At 34.9% G+C, this 20082-nt stretch overlaps 1 protein-coding gene across 1 annotated transcript; it reads left to right on the plus strand.

Moving 5' to 3' along the window:
* The first annotated feature begins 8736 nt into the window (after positions 1 to 8736).
* Positions 8737 to 12857, plus strand: LOC138878467 (uncharacterized). Its single transcript, XM_070158149.1, has 12 exons — positions 8737 to 8911; positions 9010 to 9073; positions 9155 to 9332; positions 9456 to 9776; positions 9874 to 9990; positions 10052 to 10196; positions 10293 to 10620; positions 10720 to 10846; positions 11067 to 11239; positions 11375 to 11596; positions 11675 to 11770; positions 12707 to 12857. Exons 1-12 carry the CDS (start codon positions 8737 to 8739, stop codon positions 12855 to 12857), a joined length of 2097 nt encoding a protein of 698 aa, XP_070014250.1.
* The last annotated feature ends 7225 nt before the right edge of the window (positions 12858 to 20082 follow it).

The raw sequence follows: 20082 nt of genomic DNA on the forward strand, positions 1-20082 counted from the left end.
ACCGTGTGAGATTAATCACACTGTTTATTTATTATTACAATAATATTCGGTTCTGCCAATTTTGCAACACTCCTTGTAAATTTACATTTTTCCAGTATTGCTGAAAATTTCAAATATATAATGGGGAAAAACAACTAACGCAATAGCATTTTGGATCTCAAATTCATCCACAGTCCTTACAAGGAGAAGTTTTAACATTAATTGTTCAACTAGAACAAGAAAAGCGAAATGAGAAGCAAATTATGGGGTTTTTTTCTGCAAATTTCACCCATCTGGAGAAAAAGCTCTTTTAGTGTTGGTTTGTACATCCTTTGTTAAAGAAAGGGTAAGCATGAGTTTCTATGGAGTTTTAGATTTTTATAATTGTAGACATTGTTTACCCTTAAAATTGGATAACAATTAAACTTATAATGTGGTTTTAATGACACGCGATTTCACCTAATATCAATTGATAAATGTAAAGACTAGTAATAAAAGTCAACAATAGGATAAAGTAAATCAGTGTTTGAACGAAATTCTGTCCTCGATCTTGAATATCCCGGAACTGATTTGTGCAAGAACAGTTAAAATATAACAAGCTGAAGAAAAATTATATGAACTAAAGAAAAGGCATTATGTTGCTTTGATATCTCAGAGTGTAAGATGATTACAAAATGATTAGGACCCTCTTTATATAGTAGATGATTCATATCTATGGTACAATTTTAATTACGGAAGTAAATCCTATGATTAGCTAAACAACCTCCCTTAGATTTAATCCGTTCGAGATTTACGCCATGATTTTCGACCAGTCACAGATATCTAGCCTTTCTGTTATTGTGCTTTGCTCGATGTCTGTCTCATTTGATCTCGATCGCTACCAGTTTCGATTTCGACAGATACATCGGTCCTCGAACTCGATACCTTATCCTCGTGCTTTGGTCTGATTCATTGCGAAGCCGACCTTCGATGCAACTCCTTGATCTCGATCAAATAGTAAAATCGGGTAGGTCCAATTTTAACGGTATACATACTTGAACTTCTTTTGTATTTGATAGTAATTTTTAAGGTGTGTGTCGTGAAATGGAGAAATAAAATGGTGGTCGGTGGACATGGTGAAATTAAGAAGACGAGTAGGAGTTGCCTTGAAAGTTTTCTCCACGTCATTTGGCTTCTTTGCCACATTACTGCGTTTGAGACTCATGCACCACCATTTTGCGAGGAGTTGCCATTTAGGTGTTTAATATACGCATTTTCAATCAACATTAATAAAACCGTGTTGCTATAAGCATTCATTATTCGGGGAAAGTGATGGGACTAGCTAATCCCAAAAATGTTGATCATACTTTCTACTCCATCATCTCCGGTTTAATTGATTTTTGTTCGTTTTCACACGAATTCACCATCAAACATAAACGGACCATATTAACCTTATTTTATTAATTGAAATATACTAAATATTCCTAGCTAGGGATGTTCGCCGGTCGGAACGGTACGGTATTTAGATATCTTGGTATTCGATTTCTTAAAATGCTATACCAATACCGTAACTAATTAAATTCGGTATGGTTCGATTTTTCCATTTTCGGTTTCAGTTTATTCGGTTCGGTAATTTCGGTTTATTTTGTTTGAATACTATTTTTTTTGATTTCCCACCCGGTGTCCGGTATCCGCATTGGAGCCCGACTATATCCGGATTTGCGCTGAGTAGGCCTCCATTCGGGGGGAAGCACTCCCTACCAAGAATTTTTTCATACCCAGGGCTCGAACCCGAAACTTCTGGTTAAGGGAGGAACAATCTTATCCACTGCACCACATCCTTTGGTGATATTTTGGTTAAATACTAACTAGTGCATAGAGCCATAGACAGTAATATTCTTAATTAAAGTACTCAAAAGTACAAAACTAAAAATGTTTGTTGACATAAGTTCTTCAAATCCAACAAATATCAACCTAGAAAAAAAACTGTACATAAAGGAATAAATTTGATCATTAAAAATATCTTGTTACTTGTTTAGAGTTAATTGATGAACTTAGAGAATAAAGGACAATAAATTTTATATTTATGTTATAATTAATAATATATGTATTGTGTAAAGTGAACAAGTAAAGTGAACAGAGAGACTAATAATTAAATGGGAAAAATACAGTTTCATATTAGAGAATCAAAAACCAAAAGAGCTAACATTTAAAATTTCGTGTTTTGATATAATAATCTTTCTTCTTTTTCAACATTTTTGACTAGTCAAATGCTTCCTACCAAGACATACACACTATAAATTCTGAAGAATGAAAAAGAGTTATTACAACGTACGCATTCCAAAACCTAGAAGAAAAAGGAGAAGAAACAGCCTTCCAAATTAAAGAAATGAGGATGATTATAACTTGTATATTCGCATTATTTGTTATACAAGAAGTGGCTATATTTCAAAATAGCTTTACAGAAAAAGCCTCTTTAGGTATAATAGGAATATGGCCACTGCTGGCTGTTTCTGCCCGGGGTATGCCGTCTCCACCAACACCGACGGCTGCCACAACAATTGGAACAAATGGGCTTCATGCTCCAATTTCAACACGTTCAACCTCTCAACAGATGACTCGAGAGGGAGAAAATATGGAAAACAACTAATTATTAATATCTTTCTTAATTTTTCTATGTATGTTTCTTTCTTCTTAATTTCATATATCGTTATTTACTAATTAATTCAAGGCCTCCTAGCAAAACTTATACTATTATAAATTCTGAACAATCGAAAAAGAGTTGTATAAACCATATCTCCCCGTCACTTGTTATAGAAGAAGCGGTCATATTATATATGTTACTCTACCGTTGTTTCTTTTCTTTCATTATGTAATGAGTTGACACATAATGAGTTGACTGCTTTTAATTTCATACTAGTACTCGCGCGCGATGCGCAGACACAAATCATATCGGATTGTGATTTGGATTATTTGTATTATGTATAAATAACTTTAAAATATAAACCTTCCAGATAAAATTTATAGATAATTATTAGATATTAATTAAGAAGCAAGACATGAATCCATTTCGCAAATCTCATAGTAGATAACCTATTTTCTTTTTCTATATTTATATAATCCAATCGGTTAATTTTAGTACTTAAATTTCGTTTCGTTGTCAATATTAAAAAAATACTAAATATGTCATGTGGTGATTTGTCTCGTTTGAACATATTAGATCATATTATTTTAATAAAATTCTTAGTATCAATTTATTTTTTATCTCAAGCTTAAATAAGTCTTATTCTTTTAAATTTTATACCACTTTTTTTTGTTCTTTGCTTATAATTATTATATTATTTATTATTTAATATTATTATATTTTCATGTGATTTTTCGGCTTACTAATTGACTTAATATCTTGCTTATTATCCTTTTAGTAATTATCAATAAATATTATTTTCTTATTCTTAAAATTAAATATATTTTACGCTTTTATCCTGTTACTCGGAACTATTTTACTATTTAAATCTATCAATAATATTTTGAATATTATTCAATTATTTTATTTTAAATTATAAATATCCTCACACTATATCTATTTTTTTTATACAGTCTTTGCCCTATTAAGAATTTTTAACTAATTTTTATATTAATATTTTACATGTAGTTAAAATAATATCATATTTTACTTTAAATAATAACTTTAATTAGTCTAGAATATTAATATTGATAGTAACCAATCCTACTTATGTGAAGGAATATAGACCCATAGCTTGCTGTACAACTTTGTATAAGTTGATAGCAAGAATTCTCACTGCCAGACTCAAATTAATAGTAGACAAAATTGTTGGAGCCTCACAATCAACATTCATAGCAGGAAAGAGTATCCTAGACAATGTCATTATTGCACATGAGCTGATAAGAGGTTATACGCAGAAGAAAATTTCTCCTAGGTGCATTATTAAAGTTGATATCAGAAAGGCATATGACTCAGTCAAATGGGACTTTCTTAGAGCCGTCTTGCTAGAATTTGGGTTCCCTAAGAAATTTGTTGGGTGGATTATGGAGTGTGTGACTACTGTGAGTTATGCCATCTTAATCAATGGTGGAATTACTCCAAAGTTTGTGACAAGAAAAGGACTGAGGCAGGGTGATCCCATGTCACCATATCTATTTGTGTTGATCATGGAGTATCTTAACAGATCCTTAAAACAGTTGCAGCATAACCCGGACTTCAATTACCACACCAGATGTAGTAGATTGAAGTTAATGCATATATACTTTTGCTAATGACTTGCTCATGTGCTGCAAGGCTGATAGAACTTCCATACAACTAATGCTTCAAGCTTTCAATCACTTCTCTAGTGTGTTTGGATTGAATGCAAATTTGGACAATAGTTCATTATACATTGCCGGGGTTTCCCAAGAACTGAAGGAGTAGATTCTGAATGAAATGTAGTTTGCACTAGGAGAACTGCCATTCAAATATCTGGGAGTTCCACTCTCATCCAAGAAGATCACTGTTCAACATTGTATGCCAATTGTGGAGAAAATAATATCAAAGATTAGATGTTGGACTACTAAATTCTTGTCTTATAGTGGAAGAGTACAATTGATCAAGAGTGTTCTATTTGAAATGCAAACATATTGGGCTCAGATCTTTGTACTGCCAAAGAAAGTTATACAACTAATCACAAGCATATGCAGAACCTTCTTATGGACTGAGAGTTGTGAAGCATCTAGGAAAGCACTGATCTCATGGGAATTACTTTGTATGCCAAGGGTTACAGGGGGTCTGAATTTAATAGACTTCAACTTGTGGAATAGAGAAGCTATTTGCAAGCTGCTATGACAAGTAACATCAAGGAAAGAATCCCAATGGGTGCAATAGATACATGGATACTACATAAAGAATAAGGATCTAGATACTATGAAGACCCCATCACAAGCTTGTTGGCTTGTGAGGAAAATCTTTGATACAAGAAGTTGGTTTGAAGACAGGGACTACAAGGTGGAATTAAAAAAATACAGCAGTAGTGATGGTTTCAGCATTAAAAAAGCTTATCTATCATTCCTACCACAATATCCGAAGGTCCCTTGGAAAAATCTCACTATAGGGACAAGGTAGATACATAGACACCAATTCATCTTATGGTTAGCCATTAGACAAAGACTTGCAACTATTGACAGATTAGAGAAATGGGGCATAAATGTTCCAAAGGATTGTGTACTATGTTCCATGGGAGTTACAGAAACTTTAGCTCATTTGTTGTTTGAATGCAAATATGCAAGACATATATGGACCTCTTTACTGAGGTGGATGAGTGAAAATAGACTACCTAAAGCATGGAATGAGGAAGTGCACTGAATGTCCAAAAGGCTTCGAGGAAGTAGAGCTAGAGCATAGGTGTTGACATGGTTATTTGCTGCAACAATCTATCACATATGGAGTGAGCGGAATACCAAAAGATTTCAGAATGAAAAGAAGAAAAATCATCATAGACTTAGAGAAATTAGTCTCCAACTACACATTAGAGGACAGAATTACAAGAATTGGAGGAAGATATTAGATGGACTAAATAGTCATCTTAGCTAAGGGTAGATAGTTTGGCTGTAAATACAAAAGTGAATACTCTTAAATAGGTAAAAATAGAGACGGCTAGTTCTTGAGTCCAAATGGAACTAGTGGATGTAAATATACACAATTGGTTGAATAAAATTTTTTATTTTGACCAAAAAAAAGTTCTTTGATTATTATATTACAAATCTATTGAGTTTCCTTATATTTATTTTTTGGATTACATTCAATAAATTTTCTTTCTCTTTTAGTTTCAAGATACAAAATTTGACTTTTAATTTCCGTTAATAAAATTACTTATATTAGATATTTATTTTTTATTTTTTAAATTTTAATTCGACTTTAATTTTTGATGGCCTATCCATAGTTTGAGCATTCTCATCATAATTTTAAGAACTTTCTAACCTTATCTAATAAATTTTTAATTATTTTTTACACTTGCTATTATGTTATCAAATATATGGTATTATCATAGTTTCATATGGCTTTTAATTAATCAGCCACTTTAGTTAATATTATTATCCATTACTATCCTTTAATATAATATAGATAAATCTAGAATTTTTTTAATCTTAACATAAATATCTATTTTATTTTAAAAATATTGCTTGAATATTTAAGTTATTTATATTTATCAATAGTATTTTTAAGTATTTTATTTTATTTTCTAAACTAATTCTTAACATAAATATTCTCACACTATTTCTAATTTATTTTTAATATTTTTAAGTTTTTATTTTATCTGTTAGACATAAGTTGCGTGGTATTATCCACAATATGATCTTTCTTATCATAATAGATAAATAACAACTTTCTCATCTCAAATTTAAATAAGTTTTATCTTTTTTTTTATGATGAAAGTTTTTTTTCTCTCTATTTGTTCCTTATTTTTGCTATTATATTATTTAATACATAATATTATTACATTATTATGTGGCTTTCATTAGCTGGTTTAATTACTCATTTAGTATATTACAGATAAATATAAAAAATTATTTCAATCGTAAATTTGAATCTATTGTTCGTATTTCGAAATATGATTTTTCTTATTATATTTCAAGAAAGAATTTTCTTTATCTCAAATTCAAAGAAGTTATATCCTCTTACATTTTAATTGGGCTGCATTTTTAAACAATTACCTTATGCTTTCAGTAAGGTAATTTGTAACCGTCCTTACAAGGAGAAGTTTTAACTACTTGGAGCTCAAATTCGTCCACAGTCCTTACAAGGAGAAGTTTTAACATTAATTGTTCAATTTCTGACAGTTATTTGTCCAAAATTCATCACTTCTAATATTAACTACTTGTATTTGTGACCGTATTTATCTCGACAAAGATCAATAATATTGTCACGATTGATTGTGGCGATAAATTTGGAAACGCAAGCTAAAGGTCAACGTTTGAGCAAGCAAAAAATAAAAAAAATAAAAAAAGAAAGAAAGAAAAAGAAAAAAAAAAGAGAGAAAAAGCTATACTACATATATATATATATATATATATATATATATATATATATATATATATATATATATATATAGAAGAAATTACATCATATATCACTTGGGCCATACAACCCATTCGAAAATAGCCCACATCTGAAGCTCTTACCTGGTTTAGCCCAGGTTGTATATATTATGAAATTTAGTTTTCACCTGGTAGCCCACAACTTAAAACAACGGTTTTAATATTTTAAATTTCAATTTCTCTGTTTCTTTTTCTCTCTCTTCCTCACGCTTTTCTCAGAGACGAAGGTAACCGACCTCCGTTGTTGGGTTCAAATACTTTTTCGAGCTTTCACTCTTATTTTCAGGTAATGTTCGTTTCATTTATGCTTTTACCACAACTCTTATTTTCAGGTAATTTTCGTTTCATTTATGTTTTTACCATAGTTTTGGTTTTGAATTTTGTTTTATTTTTAATTTTTTTGCTTTTCTGATTATGCCTATTTTCTTTACAATGTTGTTGTGTTTTTTGTTTGATTTTGTGTTCCTTCTATCTTTGTTCTGGGCTTAAACTTGATGTTTTAGTTTGCATGCTTTGTTATTTCGACTTTTAGAGTAGAATTTTTTATTTTTTGAGTTTTGTTACAATTTGGAAAAATTGGCCTCTGCTTTGTATTCATGGCCTTTATTTTTAGTTTGATTTTGTGTTTTCCTTCACTTGTCTTCACTTTTTGTTAAAGCTTTGTTTGTTTATTTTATTGTTGAAAATGCATTCAAAAATACCTGCTTCTAAAAGCAAAATGAAGGTTACTGGAAAAGGCATTAAGTTCGATTATGCGAAAATATTGAGGGACTTGCCCTCAAGCCCTGATTCTGAAGCTAATATGCATGTCCAGGCCCCAGATGATGATGATTTTGAGTCTCCTGCTCCTCCTAAAAACTCGCAACAAGAGAGCAGTCATATGACTTGTTCACAAACGAGGAATACTCCCACTCCAGTTTAATCATCGAGGGACTTGCCCTCAACCCCTGCTTCTGAAGCGAATACGCATGTCCAGGCTCCCGATGATGATGATTTTGAGTCTCCTGCTCCTACAAAAAAGTTGCAACAAGAGAGCAGTCGAATGACTCGTTCGCAAACGAGTAATACTCCTACTCTGGTTAACATCGTTAGAATAAGGAGTAAGAAATATGTGAGACCTGAAAAATCAAAAGAAAAGCTGAAAGTTGATTTGGTTAATGAAGATGATGTAGGCCCAGTGTTAAACCGAAAAGGAGAAAGATCAATGACGATGGTGAGAGTGGTCTTGATTATATATCGAAAGAACAAAGGTTTGCTATTCGCTGCAAATTGAATGAGAGAAAAGCTAAGCTGAAAGCATTCTCTGTGTTGCTATTAATTTTATACATACTTATACAATTTCATACAAAGTTATACAGCTGTTTATACATCTTTATACAAATACAGCTACACTGATTTATACATGTTTATACAATGTTTTAGTATAGTTTTTGTTCCTGATCTATTTCTTGTTATTTTTCCATATGCAAGGTTGGGGACTTCTATATACAACCAGTTGATCATTTCCACAACAGGATTAGTTCCCATACCGAGACTGATATTGTGAGCATTTTGAAGCAATGTTTGACTGACACGCAGCTTCAAATGTTCCGTGCTAGTTTTTTTGGATACTTCTTGGATCTCCCTTAATTTAAAATTCAAAATCAACTTATTCATTGTATATTATTGAGGGAAGTCATCCCAGGACGGGAAATGGAGTTGTGGGTGAAAATTAATGGTTGTTTGCTGCGTTTTGGCATTGGAGAGTTTGCTGTTATCACTGGTTTGAAGTGTGTAGAAGAAGACGCCACTTTCTATGACAAACCAGTTGTCAATAGGTTGCTAAAAGAGTATTTTCCAAGAGATGGAAAAAAGGCTATAACGAGGGGTAGCTTCTTGATCGCTTCAAGAAAAAGGACTAGAAGCCAGACGAAGATGTGTTCAAGATGACCTTGATGGTGTTTGTCCATCATTTCATATTCTCAGATGCCAATAATCATGGTATCAACAAAGATGATTTTGATATCATTGAAAGTGGTCAATATCAGACGTATACTTGGGGGAAAAAGTCATTTGAAGATATTTTAAAGACAATGAGGGACAAATAGTGTGACTATTTGATAATGTATAGGCTTGGAGGTTTGCCACTTGCATTACAAATATGGTTTTTTGAATGTTACTCTATGGTTGACAAGCATCTAGCTGTTCGCACTGGTACAAATGTTCCATGCATTCTTAATTGGAAAGTCACTGAAACTCTAACATATGCAGATTTGACTGGTGAGGTGATCATGTCTAGTATCGACAAGGTAAATATTTTGTACCATAATACTTCTTCATATATGATTTCAGTTTTTCTGTAAGTATGTATATTTATGAATATGTCACAATTTCCTTTTTCTACTATTGTAACCCAGTTTTTCTTCTTGTAGTTGAACTATAGGAACATTTTCCCTACTCGTGAAGAGATGTCAACTCTGAACATCGACACACATTTTGAAGTTAATGCCGCTGATGTTGCATCAGGGGAGGTGCCTGCCTTTCACATTGATGATTCTATCGCTGCATCTCCACCTTGTCCTCAGAATATGGAGCAACAGTCTAAACGACCTCATCCTCAAAATACGGAGCAACTGTCTAAACGACCTTTTCCTCAGAATATGGATCGACAGCCTAATCCGAGTTATGATCCTTTGGTGCGCATTGATCTATTGAATGCTGAAGTTGAGAAGCTGAGGTGTGCTATTGGAAAGGTACTGGAGCTTTAGCTTTTCTGTAGTTTATCGGTACTTTTTGTATATACATGGTTTTTTGGTTATAAACATGGTTGTTGATTTACTTTTGTTGTAGTTGACTGATACAGTTACGACACTCAACAATTATGTAGTTTCTTCCTTTGAAAAAGTGTTCAGTTTTCTGAATATAAAGGAAACCAAGGAAACGAGGGAGGATGTTACTGATTCTAAGGTAATTTTTTACTGATAAAACCAAATCACTCAACAGTTATGCCTTCTCTGAATCATATTAGATTCGTCAGCGCGTGTCTGATGACAATACATCTGGTCTCGACAAATTTGATGGCTATCAATATAATGTTGTTCCTGACTTTGTCGATCAAGTGAATCAAGATAACGTGCTAGCTGACGAGGGAGTTAATGATGGTGTTGATCATGGTATTCATTCTGCATTTTATCTTTTCTTGTCTGATTTTTCTTTTCTTCATTTTGAAAGTTTTTTATTATTGGTTTTCCCTGTCTAAAGGGTAGCAGGTGATGTCAAAGGTGACACATTTTGGGATGATATTGGCGATGAAGATTTAGCTATGCTACAGATGTCCCAAATTGTGCTTCACAAACCATCCATCATAGACATAGAAGATGATTACATTTCTCCTGAACAGTCAGTTCGACAGAAACTACCAGGAAAATATGCCAAATCTCCATATTTTCCAGTTTATGATTCGGGGGCATCAGGATCGGCGTACAAGATCATTTTTGATATCAAGCATCCTTTCACGATCAAAATTGATGATTTTGATCCATTGTCGCCATTGGCTAAAGAGTTTTGCGCGTTTGTTGATAATGAGATGGATACGAGGTGAAGGTATCTTCACTTTATTTAATCTTTCATGTTCTGATTTTATACTTGTCACTGAAGGTAGTTCTGATTACTTTTTATTTTTTTTGTGATTTGAAGTGCCAAAAATATATATACCGATGAAGTAAATAAGCTTGTGGAAGCTTTTACTTTTGGCTCGTGTCATGCGACCACAAAGGATTGGTTCCACTCACTTGCGTATTGTGGTCGATCTTTGATTGACACGGTATTTAATAACTTTCTGTTCTAATGACTTTTTTATTTGTTGCATATCTTTATTGTTTGAGACCCCCATAGTGTATACATAGCTTTGTATAATCACCGTATAAGATTGTATAAGATTGTATAACCTTGTATAAATATGTATACCTCTGTATAATAGTGTATACATTCTATATTTAAAAAATCTGGTAGTGTTGGTTTTTCTGTTCTATTTCTTGTCTCAGCACTTGGATGTCCTCTTTTATTATTTGAGGAAGAGGGGAAAATATGGGCCGAATGTTGCCATGCGGTTTACTACAACCGACTTTGCTTTTGGTAACAAAATCAACTCCCTGTATAAAGATTTCAAAGTGAATCAAGATCCTTCAGTGATTCCTGAAGGGCATGAGATAGAAGAGTACATTAGAGGATATTATTGTGATGCAAATGTATCGTAGCACACTGTTGACCACGTCTTATTCCCTATCTATGTGAAGCGCGGAAGAGCAAAATTGGGCCATTGGGTTTTGGGGTTGTTTATGTTCATAGATAGGTGCATCCACATCTATGACTCTAACCATGGAGCTATTAATGATATACTTGCTTTGGATGCTGTATTACCTTATGCAATTCTGATACCTTACTTCTTGAAGAGTTCTGATTTTTATGTCGAGAAGAAGGGCATTGATTGGAACAATGGTGCATATACCGATAAATCCCATTCTGATGCTTTGCAGATTAATCTGGTTAATAATGTGCCCCAACAGATCAAATGGTAGGTTAGTCTCAATTGTTTTACTATTTTACTATTAGGGTACCTATTTGAATTTGATTTGTTTCTTTTTAATTACAGTGATTGTGGTGCTTTTGTTGCTGGCTTTGCTGAGTATTTCATCCTTAGTAAGGAAATTCGAAAAGATAATTTTGACATTGAGACACTTCGAACCAGGTGGGGATCTCTGTTGTGGGATTATGGAAGGAAAAACAACAGTCCGGTGTAATTAGTGGTGATGAAATCACAGGGAGACTTTTCAAAAAGAGGAAGAGGGGACGACCGAGAAAGTAGTTCTATTTTTTCCATTTTAATGTAGTTTTGCTATGTATCAGGAGTTGTTGCCTAGTTTTGTCTAAGTACTATTCTACTACTTGTGAGATAACTTTAAAGGATATTATAGATATTTTTATTTTTGTGTAATTTGTGGTAGTCATTACATATTGTGGCTGTGAATGAATTACATTTTAATGAATATTTCAGTTGCTTTTGTCCTTTAACAAAGTATGTATTTTCATTATGGTTGTAGTTTTGTTAATGTAGCAGGGTTTATACATATGTATACAATAATATATATAGTTATACAAATTTATACAAACTTATACTCTCATTTATACACCTATATACATATAATACCATTGATTGTTTGCAGTTCTGTTTTGTATTTGTACAATCTATCAATATATTTAGCACCATTAAAAACAGCAAGACACTATTATTGGATAATCAAAACATGTATAATGAAACATCTCAATTGCTTGTGAAACTTAACTACTCAACATTTGTAACTCTATTGTTTGTGAAACTTAACTACTCAACATAACAACAAATGTAATAGGAAGTGTTATGTTTCCAACTATTTATTTTGGTCGATTCCTACATGTTTTTCTATTGTGACCACCTTGTCCACACACAGAACATGAAAACACCCTCTTAGACTCTTTCTCTGAAGCAGGTTTGAGTCTTTCCTTTCTTGGCCTTCCTACATTCTTTCTCCCTTTAGGTGATCGGACCACATCTTTCAGCACCTCTGTTGGGATTACCCATAAACTCTCATCTGGCATCGGATTCACTATAAATTCATAAGTTCTAAGGAGTTTATCCTTCTTGTAGTAAAAAGAGCAATACTGGCCAGGTTTTAGCTGCTGGTTCTTCAAAACCGCCCAAGTATGCAGACATGGAAGTTCATCCATTTGAAATTTTCCGCAACTGCATGTTCCCTCTTCAAGGCACACTATGTTTCACCTTACCCCTTCAAACATAGTATATAACTGCTCCGTAGCAGGCCTCACCTGAAATTTTTTTTTTTTTAAAAAAAGTTAAAGAACATTATACATTATTATACAAAGTTATACATCCTTATACAAGCAGTAAAATGAAAGTCAGCAGTGCCAAGCATCATTATATTTGATTCATTTTACCGTCACTTGATCCGATGCAATCAGATTTTCCCGAAGGAGTTTCTCGTACTTTTCGCCAAGCTCTGTAGATGTCTCCCTTGCACTTTTTCTGTTTTTGTTGTTCCACTGTTGTAGCAAATTTGTCATGTACTCCAGCAATTGCATTACTGGTAACTCTCTAGCATCCTTGTTTGCTGCATTAATTGACAATATTGGAAGTCATTACCATCGACCTTTTCACTTTGGAATATGCCCTAGACTACCTTTCGTAGCCAATTTCGAACAAGTAAGGTTGCACTCTCGGATCAATTTTGCACATCTCTGTCATATGGTACTCAAACTTCTCTATCGTGTAAGCTCTAGCCAAAGCAAAAAAGATATCCTTCAATTGTTTGTGATGTTTCTTGAATGTGCACTTTACATTCTACCACAAGTGAAACATGCAAATACAATGTGGTACTTCTGGGTACACAACTTTTGTGGCATTGAGGATGCTTTCGTTTCTATCTGAAACTATACACATCCCTTCCCTAACACCAAAAGTACTCTTTATCTGGACAAAGAACCACTCCTAAGATTTGTTATTCTCTGAATCTACAATTGCATATGCAAGTGGAAGGATTTTTCCTGTTTATACAAAATAGATATTAGGATTCAGACAATTATACAAATATTTTACACAATTATACAACTTTATACCAACTGCAAATTTTATAAAAACAACAGCTGTGAAATTCTATACATTTTTATACATGAAACTACAACATTATATAAACTGCAGAAACAAGGTAGATGCAGTCAACTCACCAGCTCCATCCTGTGTGCAAGCAGTCAATATGGTACCCCTATATGCTGATTTAAGGAAACTTCCGTCATCAACCATTATCGGTCTACAATGCTCCCAGCCCTTGATAGATGCATATAGCGAAACATATGCATAAAGAAAGCATCCATCTTCTGATTTGTGCAACTTTGTAACCGTTCCTGGATTTGTATGCTCCAACATATAAAAATACTTCGGCAGCTCCTTATATGAATCACTCGGACTCCCTCTTATCATTGCCATTACTATCTCTTTAGCTCTCCATGATTTCATGTAGCTCACTTCAATCCCGTGTTGCTTTTGTATGTCCTCTATTATATCATTTGCGGTGTAAGCGTTTTTTGGATTAACATACTTGTCCTTGACTATACTAGCAATTACACCCGAAGTAGCTTGACGTTGTGTTAAGTATCTTTCACCATAGCCGCATGTGTGATTATTATTGTAACTTCTCACTTTGAATATGTTTGCCTTGAAAACGGCAGAAGATTTGAAACTCCAAGCACAATTGTCATCCACACACATAAGGTGATACCTAGGATTAAAGATCATTCAACTTCTAAATACACTTGTATACAAAAACATAACTAGATATATACTAATTTTAATACCTATATACAAATATATATTACTTTATACATATTTATACATATATATATATATATATATATAACATAATATACAATTATTGACATACCTTGTTGCGCTTGATCTCTTCACCTTGAATTAGAACCTCTCGCATACAGCCAAATACTTCATCACATTCATAACTGTCTCTTTATCTTAATAAACTTGATCCTCCTCAACAAATTCGTTCAACATATTATCTATTATACCCGTGTTTTCACTAAGTTTCGTGTTTTCAATCAATTCGATATCAGGCATAATCTCAGTGCTATCAATTGTGGATACATCTATAGAATTGGAACTTGTAGCAACCAAACAACTAGAACTTGTAGCAACCAAACAACTGGAACTTGTAGCAACCAAACGATTATCATAAATCTCTTTCACTATCACAAACAAAGGGTATTCAGTGAAATTCAAGTTTTTCTTCTTTAATTCGATATACACCTTAACACCTGTATTGTTGTAAATTAGGATCGGTGGCAAACCATCATTTGGGAGAAAGTTAATCTCTATTGTGTTTAACTCACTATCGATCCTAATCTGTTCTGAAATAGCTGCAACTAAATTGTTGTAGCTGAATGTCGACTCGATTATTACACAATCGTTGATGAAACTGATAAACTTGTTTTCTTCCCATTAATCGCTATGAAGAACGTAAACTGGAAAAATCTCCATCGAACAAAAAGTTGAAATCAAAATTGCAACAAAAATGAAAATTGCGCTGATTTGCAGCAAACAAATTTCACTTTTCGTGTTTGATTTGCTGTTAATTCGAGATGAAGAATAATTTATAGGGTTTTTGGAGCTGCATTGACCGCAAGATCTCATTTTTGTAGATTTGGGGAAGAAGAATGGAAAGAATGAGAGAAAATCCCGCTTCTGACTCCCAAAAAACGGAAATAACGCCCCTTTTTTCGGATATAGGCCTCTTATTTTTGGGCTACTCAATTGTAAATTGAAATATGGGCTATAAAGTTGAAAAGGAGGCAGCCTAGTTGTTTTAATATGAAATTTTCCCACATATATATGGGTTACTGATTTCTAGGTTATGGGCTCAGGAAAAGTTCTATAGACCATTACTATAAAGTTCTTTTACGTTATTAATGTGAAAATAGCACGAGCTAGCCAATTTTTTGACTTGTAACTGAAAAATAGCTAGTGTTTGCAAAATTATTAAAAAATAGCCACTATTTTACTGCAACACGGAAAGTTCCAACATAATATACTAGAGATTGGTGCATTTGTATATGAACTTCCAGCATAATATGCTGGAACTCCAACACACGGAAAGTTCTAGCATAATATACTGGAGATTGGAGCACCTGTGTATGAACTTCCAGCATATTATGATGGTCCAGTATATTATACTAGAATTTCAGTATATTATGATGGAAGTCCAGTATATTATGCTGGAACTCCATTATATTATGCTGGAATATTTTCCAGATTTTGAATATGTAACGACCGACCGGTCATTTTGAGCTTCTGCACTTCGCTCGCCAGTTCTCGGGCATGACTAGCCACGTATGATGTATTATAACTTATGTAAATCATCGGTTTTGGTTTTCAGGGTAATCAGAATGAATTTGGAAGAACAATTCTCAATTTGAAGCTTAAAACTTGAAAGGTTTGACCAAGTTTTGACTTGTTATATATGATCTCGGATTAGAATTTTTATGATTTGGTTAGCTCTGTTAGGTGAATTGGGACTTAGGAGCGTGATTGGAATGTATTTTTGGGGGTCCGTGGAAGATTTAGGCTTGAATTGACGAAATTGAAAATTTGGCAATTCCGGTTGGTAGTGAAAATTTTGATATCGGAGTCGGAATGGAATTCCGGAAGTTGTAGTAGGTCCGTTGTATCATTTGTGATGTTTATGCAAAATTTCAGGTCATTCGAATGAGGTTTGGTAGACTTTTTGATCGAATGCGGAATTCGAAGGTTTTGGAATCCTTAGGCTTAAACTCGAGGGTGTTTTGATGATTCGATGTTGTTTTGAGTGTTTCGAAGATTGGAATAAGTTCGAATGGTGATATGTGACTTATTTGTATTTTTTGTTGAGGTCCCGGGGGCCTCGGGATGATTTCAGATAGTTTTCGGAAAGGTTGAACTTGAGAAATTTCAGCTGATGTTGCTACTTCTGTCATTTCCGCACCTGCGGATTTGGGGACCGCAGGTGCGAGCTCCACAGGAGTGGAAGAGAGGTGCAGGTGCATGGATGACTACAAGTGCGGCTTGGTAACCGCATCTATGATGCCGCAGGAGCGGTGAGGCGATCGCAGATGCGATGCCTGGTGAGATAAGTGAAATCCGCAGAAGCGGATGTTGTTCCGCAAAAGCAGAAGCGCAGGTGCGCTTATGGGATCGCAGGTGCGCTTATGGGATCGCAGGTGCGTAAGATCTGTGCAGAATGTATAAAAAGGTCCCTTCGTGATTTTCAGTCATTTGTTCATTATTTTTGTGCGATTTTGGAGCTCCAAGCTGTGATTTCAACAGGGAATCAAGTGTTGATAGAGGGGTAAGCTACTTTGGCTTTGTATCTTGTGTTTATGGTAATTATTTCATTGTTTAATCATGAAAATTAGTGGGAAAAATTAGAGAAAGAGTTGGGAAATTAGGAGCCATTTGAGGTCCGATTTTGATGATCTTGGTATGTATAGACTCATAGAAGGATGTGAAATCTATTGATGTGGTTTTTATCGGATTCCGAGACATGGGCCCGGGGGTCGGGTTTGACCAATTTCAGGATTTTTGATGTAATTTGACTATTTTTGTGTGGGCTTTGTCCCCTTAGCGTATATTGATGTTATGATTTTGATTTTGGATAGATTTTAGGCGGGTTGTGGCCGAGTCGATCGGCAAGGGCATTGCGGAGTTGATTTTCATCCGGTTTGAGGTAAGTAATGATTGTAAATGCTGTCTTGAGGGTATGAAACCCCAGATTTCACATCGTTGTGCTATTTTGAGGTGACACACACGCTAGATGACGAGTGTGGAGTCGTGCACCGTTGGGGATTGTGACCTGGTCCGTCCCGTACAACTGTTAAGTCGCGTATTTGATTAAAAACTGTTTTGATATCATTGTATTTTGAAAAGTATTGCTATGTTTTGGGAGGAATGCCATATTTGGGCCTCATGCCAACTATTTTGGACCCTTATGGGGCTTTTACTACTTTTTCTCACTGTTTTGACTTAATAATTACACTTAGTCATGCTTTGTTTTACTGATTTCATAATTCAGCCTTATTTACTGTCACGACCCGGAATTCCCACCTTCAGGAGTCGTGATGGCGCCTACTAATGTGAGCTAGGCAAGCCAACCCTTAACTATCTACTACCTCTTTTTTTCATATTACTTCTTTTAAAACAAACATAGGGCTACAATATAAATAAAATGGAAGTTTGGAAATAGGCAGAAGTCATCATTTATAAAGCTTAGAGCTACATCTATTACCACTTTTAAACTTCAATACCCCAAAATCTGGTGTCACAGTACCACAAACTGTCTAAGAGTCACTACATACAAAGTCTGAAGAAAATACATAGTACAGTTCCTGAGCAAGAGATAAAGGAAACATGAAATAGAGATAGAGGGAGACGCCAGGGCCCGCGAACGTCTGCAGGTCTACCTTGGGTCTCCGGATGGACTGAAAGAATCCCTCCAACTACTGTCCGAAAGCTGCTCCGGGATCTGCACACAGTGCAGAGTGTAGTATCAGCACAACTGACCCCATGTGCTGGTAAGTGCCTGGCCTAACCCCGGCGAAGTAGTGACAATGCTAGGACCAGACTCCAGATACACCTGTGTAGTTATATAAAAAGTAAATAGATAATAAGCAATTAAAGCTGGGGAAGGGGAACATGTCGCGACGATAGTTGATAAAGCAAAATAGTAAAGGATAAATAAGGAAGCTAACAATATAACTTCTAACATAGATAAAGAAAAGTAAAGAAAACTTTCAATTTCAGTTTCCATCTTGTTGTAGGCGTGCAACCCGATCCCATTTCTCATGTCTTGTGGTAGGCGTACCACCCGCTCCCGTTTCATAATATCTTGTGGTAGGTATACCACCCGCTCCCATTTCATAATATCTCACAGGTCCCACTTCATAATATCTCACAATTTCAAGGAATCCCGGCAAGGGGAAATAATCAATATAATAACTTCCCGGCAAGGGAACAACAATATTGAATTAGTCATCCCGGCAAGGGAACAACAGCTATAACCAATCACAACTTAGCTTGTACTCAGTTCAATTATTGAAAATGCTCAATCATAGAAGATCATTAAGTAAAGCACCCAAGTGTCATTTAAGAACACAACAACTTTCAATTTAAGACTCACGGTCATGCTTGACACCAATGTATAGATACTCGTCACCATGCTTATATGTCGTACTCAGCAAGAAGCAAGTAGCAAATATGACTCAACTCCTAATCCCTCAAGCTAGGGTTAGACCAAACACTTACCTAGATGCCTTGAACACCACTCAAGTCTCAATTATAGCTTTACCCCTCGATTCCACCACCAATCCGCTCGAATCTAGTCACAAGTTACTTAATTACATCAATAAGTGCTAAATGAATCAACCCCAATGCATACAAATGAGTTTTCCAAAGTTTTACCCAAAAGTCAAAATCACCCCCAGGGCCACATGGTCGAAACCCGAGGTTCGGATCCAAAACCCGATTACCCATTCCCCCACGAATCCAAATATATAATTTGTTTTGAAATCGAACCTCAAATTGAGGTCCAAATCCCCAATTTTAGAAAAACCTAGGTTCTACCTAAAACACCCAATTTCCCCCATGAAAATCTTTGATTTGAAGTTGAAATTATGTTAAAAGATGTTAAGGAGTGAAGAGAATGAGTTAGAAATCACTTACCAACGTTTTGGAGAAGAAAGGTTGTTTGAAAAATTGCCTCTTATGTTTTTGGGGTTTTGAAAAGTGGAAAATAACTGAAATTCACGTTTATTTATACCCCTCTTAGACCCTCTGTGCGGACCGCATCAAATGGACCGCGGCCGCACAGGCCTCCCTGAAGACCTGCAGTTCAGCACCCTGTGCGGATCGCACAAGGCCGACTGCGGCCGCACGACCTTCACCGCGGACCGCACAAAGGCGACGCGGCCGCGCTGGCCTCTCCGTGGTCGCACACGATTTCTCGCGGACCGCTTTAGCGGGTTCAGAGACCTGCAACTTCCTGAACCTGCAACATATGATTTCTAAGCCTAAGGCATCCCAGAACCTACCCGAAACTCACCTGAGTCCTCGAAACTCTAACCCAAGTATACATACAACCTCAAAAACATCCTACAGACATATTCGTGTTATCAAATCACCAAAATAACATCATGAACATCGAATTAAACCTCAATATCAATGAAATTTCTCAAAACTCTTTTAAACCTCAAATTTCCCAATTAAGGTCCGGATCACGTCAAACGACGTCCGTTTTTAACCAGATTTTACAGGAATGACTCAAATCATATATAAGACCTGTACCGGGCACCAGAACCAAAATACAGGCCCGATACCATCACCTTCTAATCAGTTTTCATTTCGAATTTCTTTAAACAATTTCACTTAAAAATTCATTTCTCAGGCTTGGGACACCGGAATTCGATTCCCGA

This window comes from Nicotiana sylvestris, chromosome 9, assembly GCF_000393655.2.
Source record: "Nicotiana sylvestris chromosome 9, ASM39365v2, whole genome shotgun sequence".
In the NCBI taxonomy this organism is placed as follows: Eukaryota; Viridiplantae; Streptophyta; class Magnoliopsida; order Solanales; family Solanaceae; genus Nicotiana; species Nicotiana sylvestris.

Coding starts and splice junctions, on each gene's coding strand:
- LOC138878467 (XM_070158149.1), top strand. CDS start 8,737: ATGGAGTTGTGGGTGAAAATTAATGGTTGTTTGCTGCGTTTTGGCATT. Junction 11,597..11,674: donor GTGCCCCAACAGATCAAATG/GTAGGTTAGTCT, acceptor TTTTAATTACAG/TGATTGTGGTGCTTTTGTTG. Junction 11,771..12,706: donor ATTGAGACACTTCGAACCAG/GTGGGGATCTCT, acceptor TCCTTCTTGTAG/TAAAAAGAGCAATACTGGCC.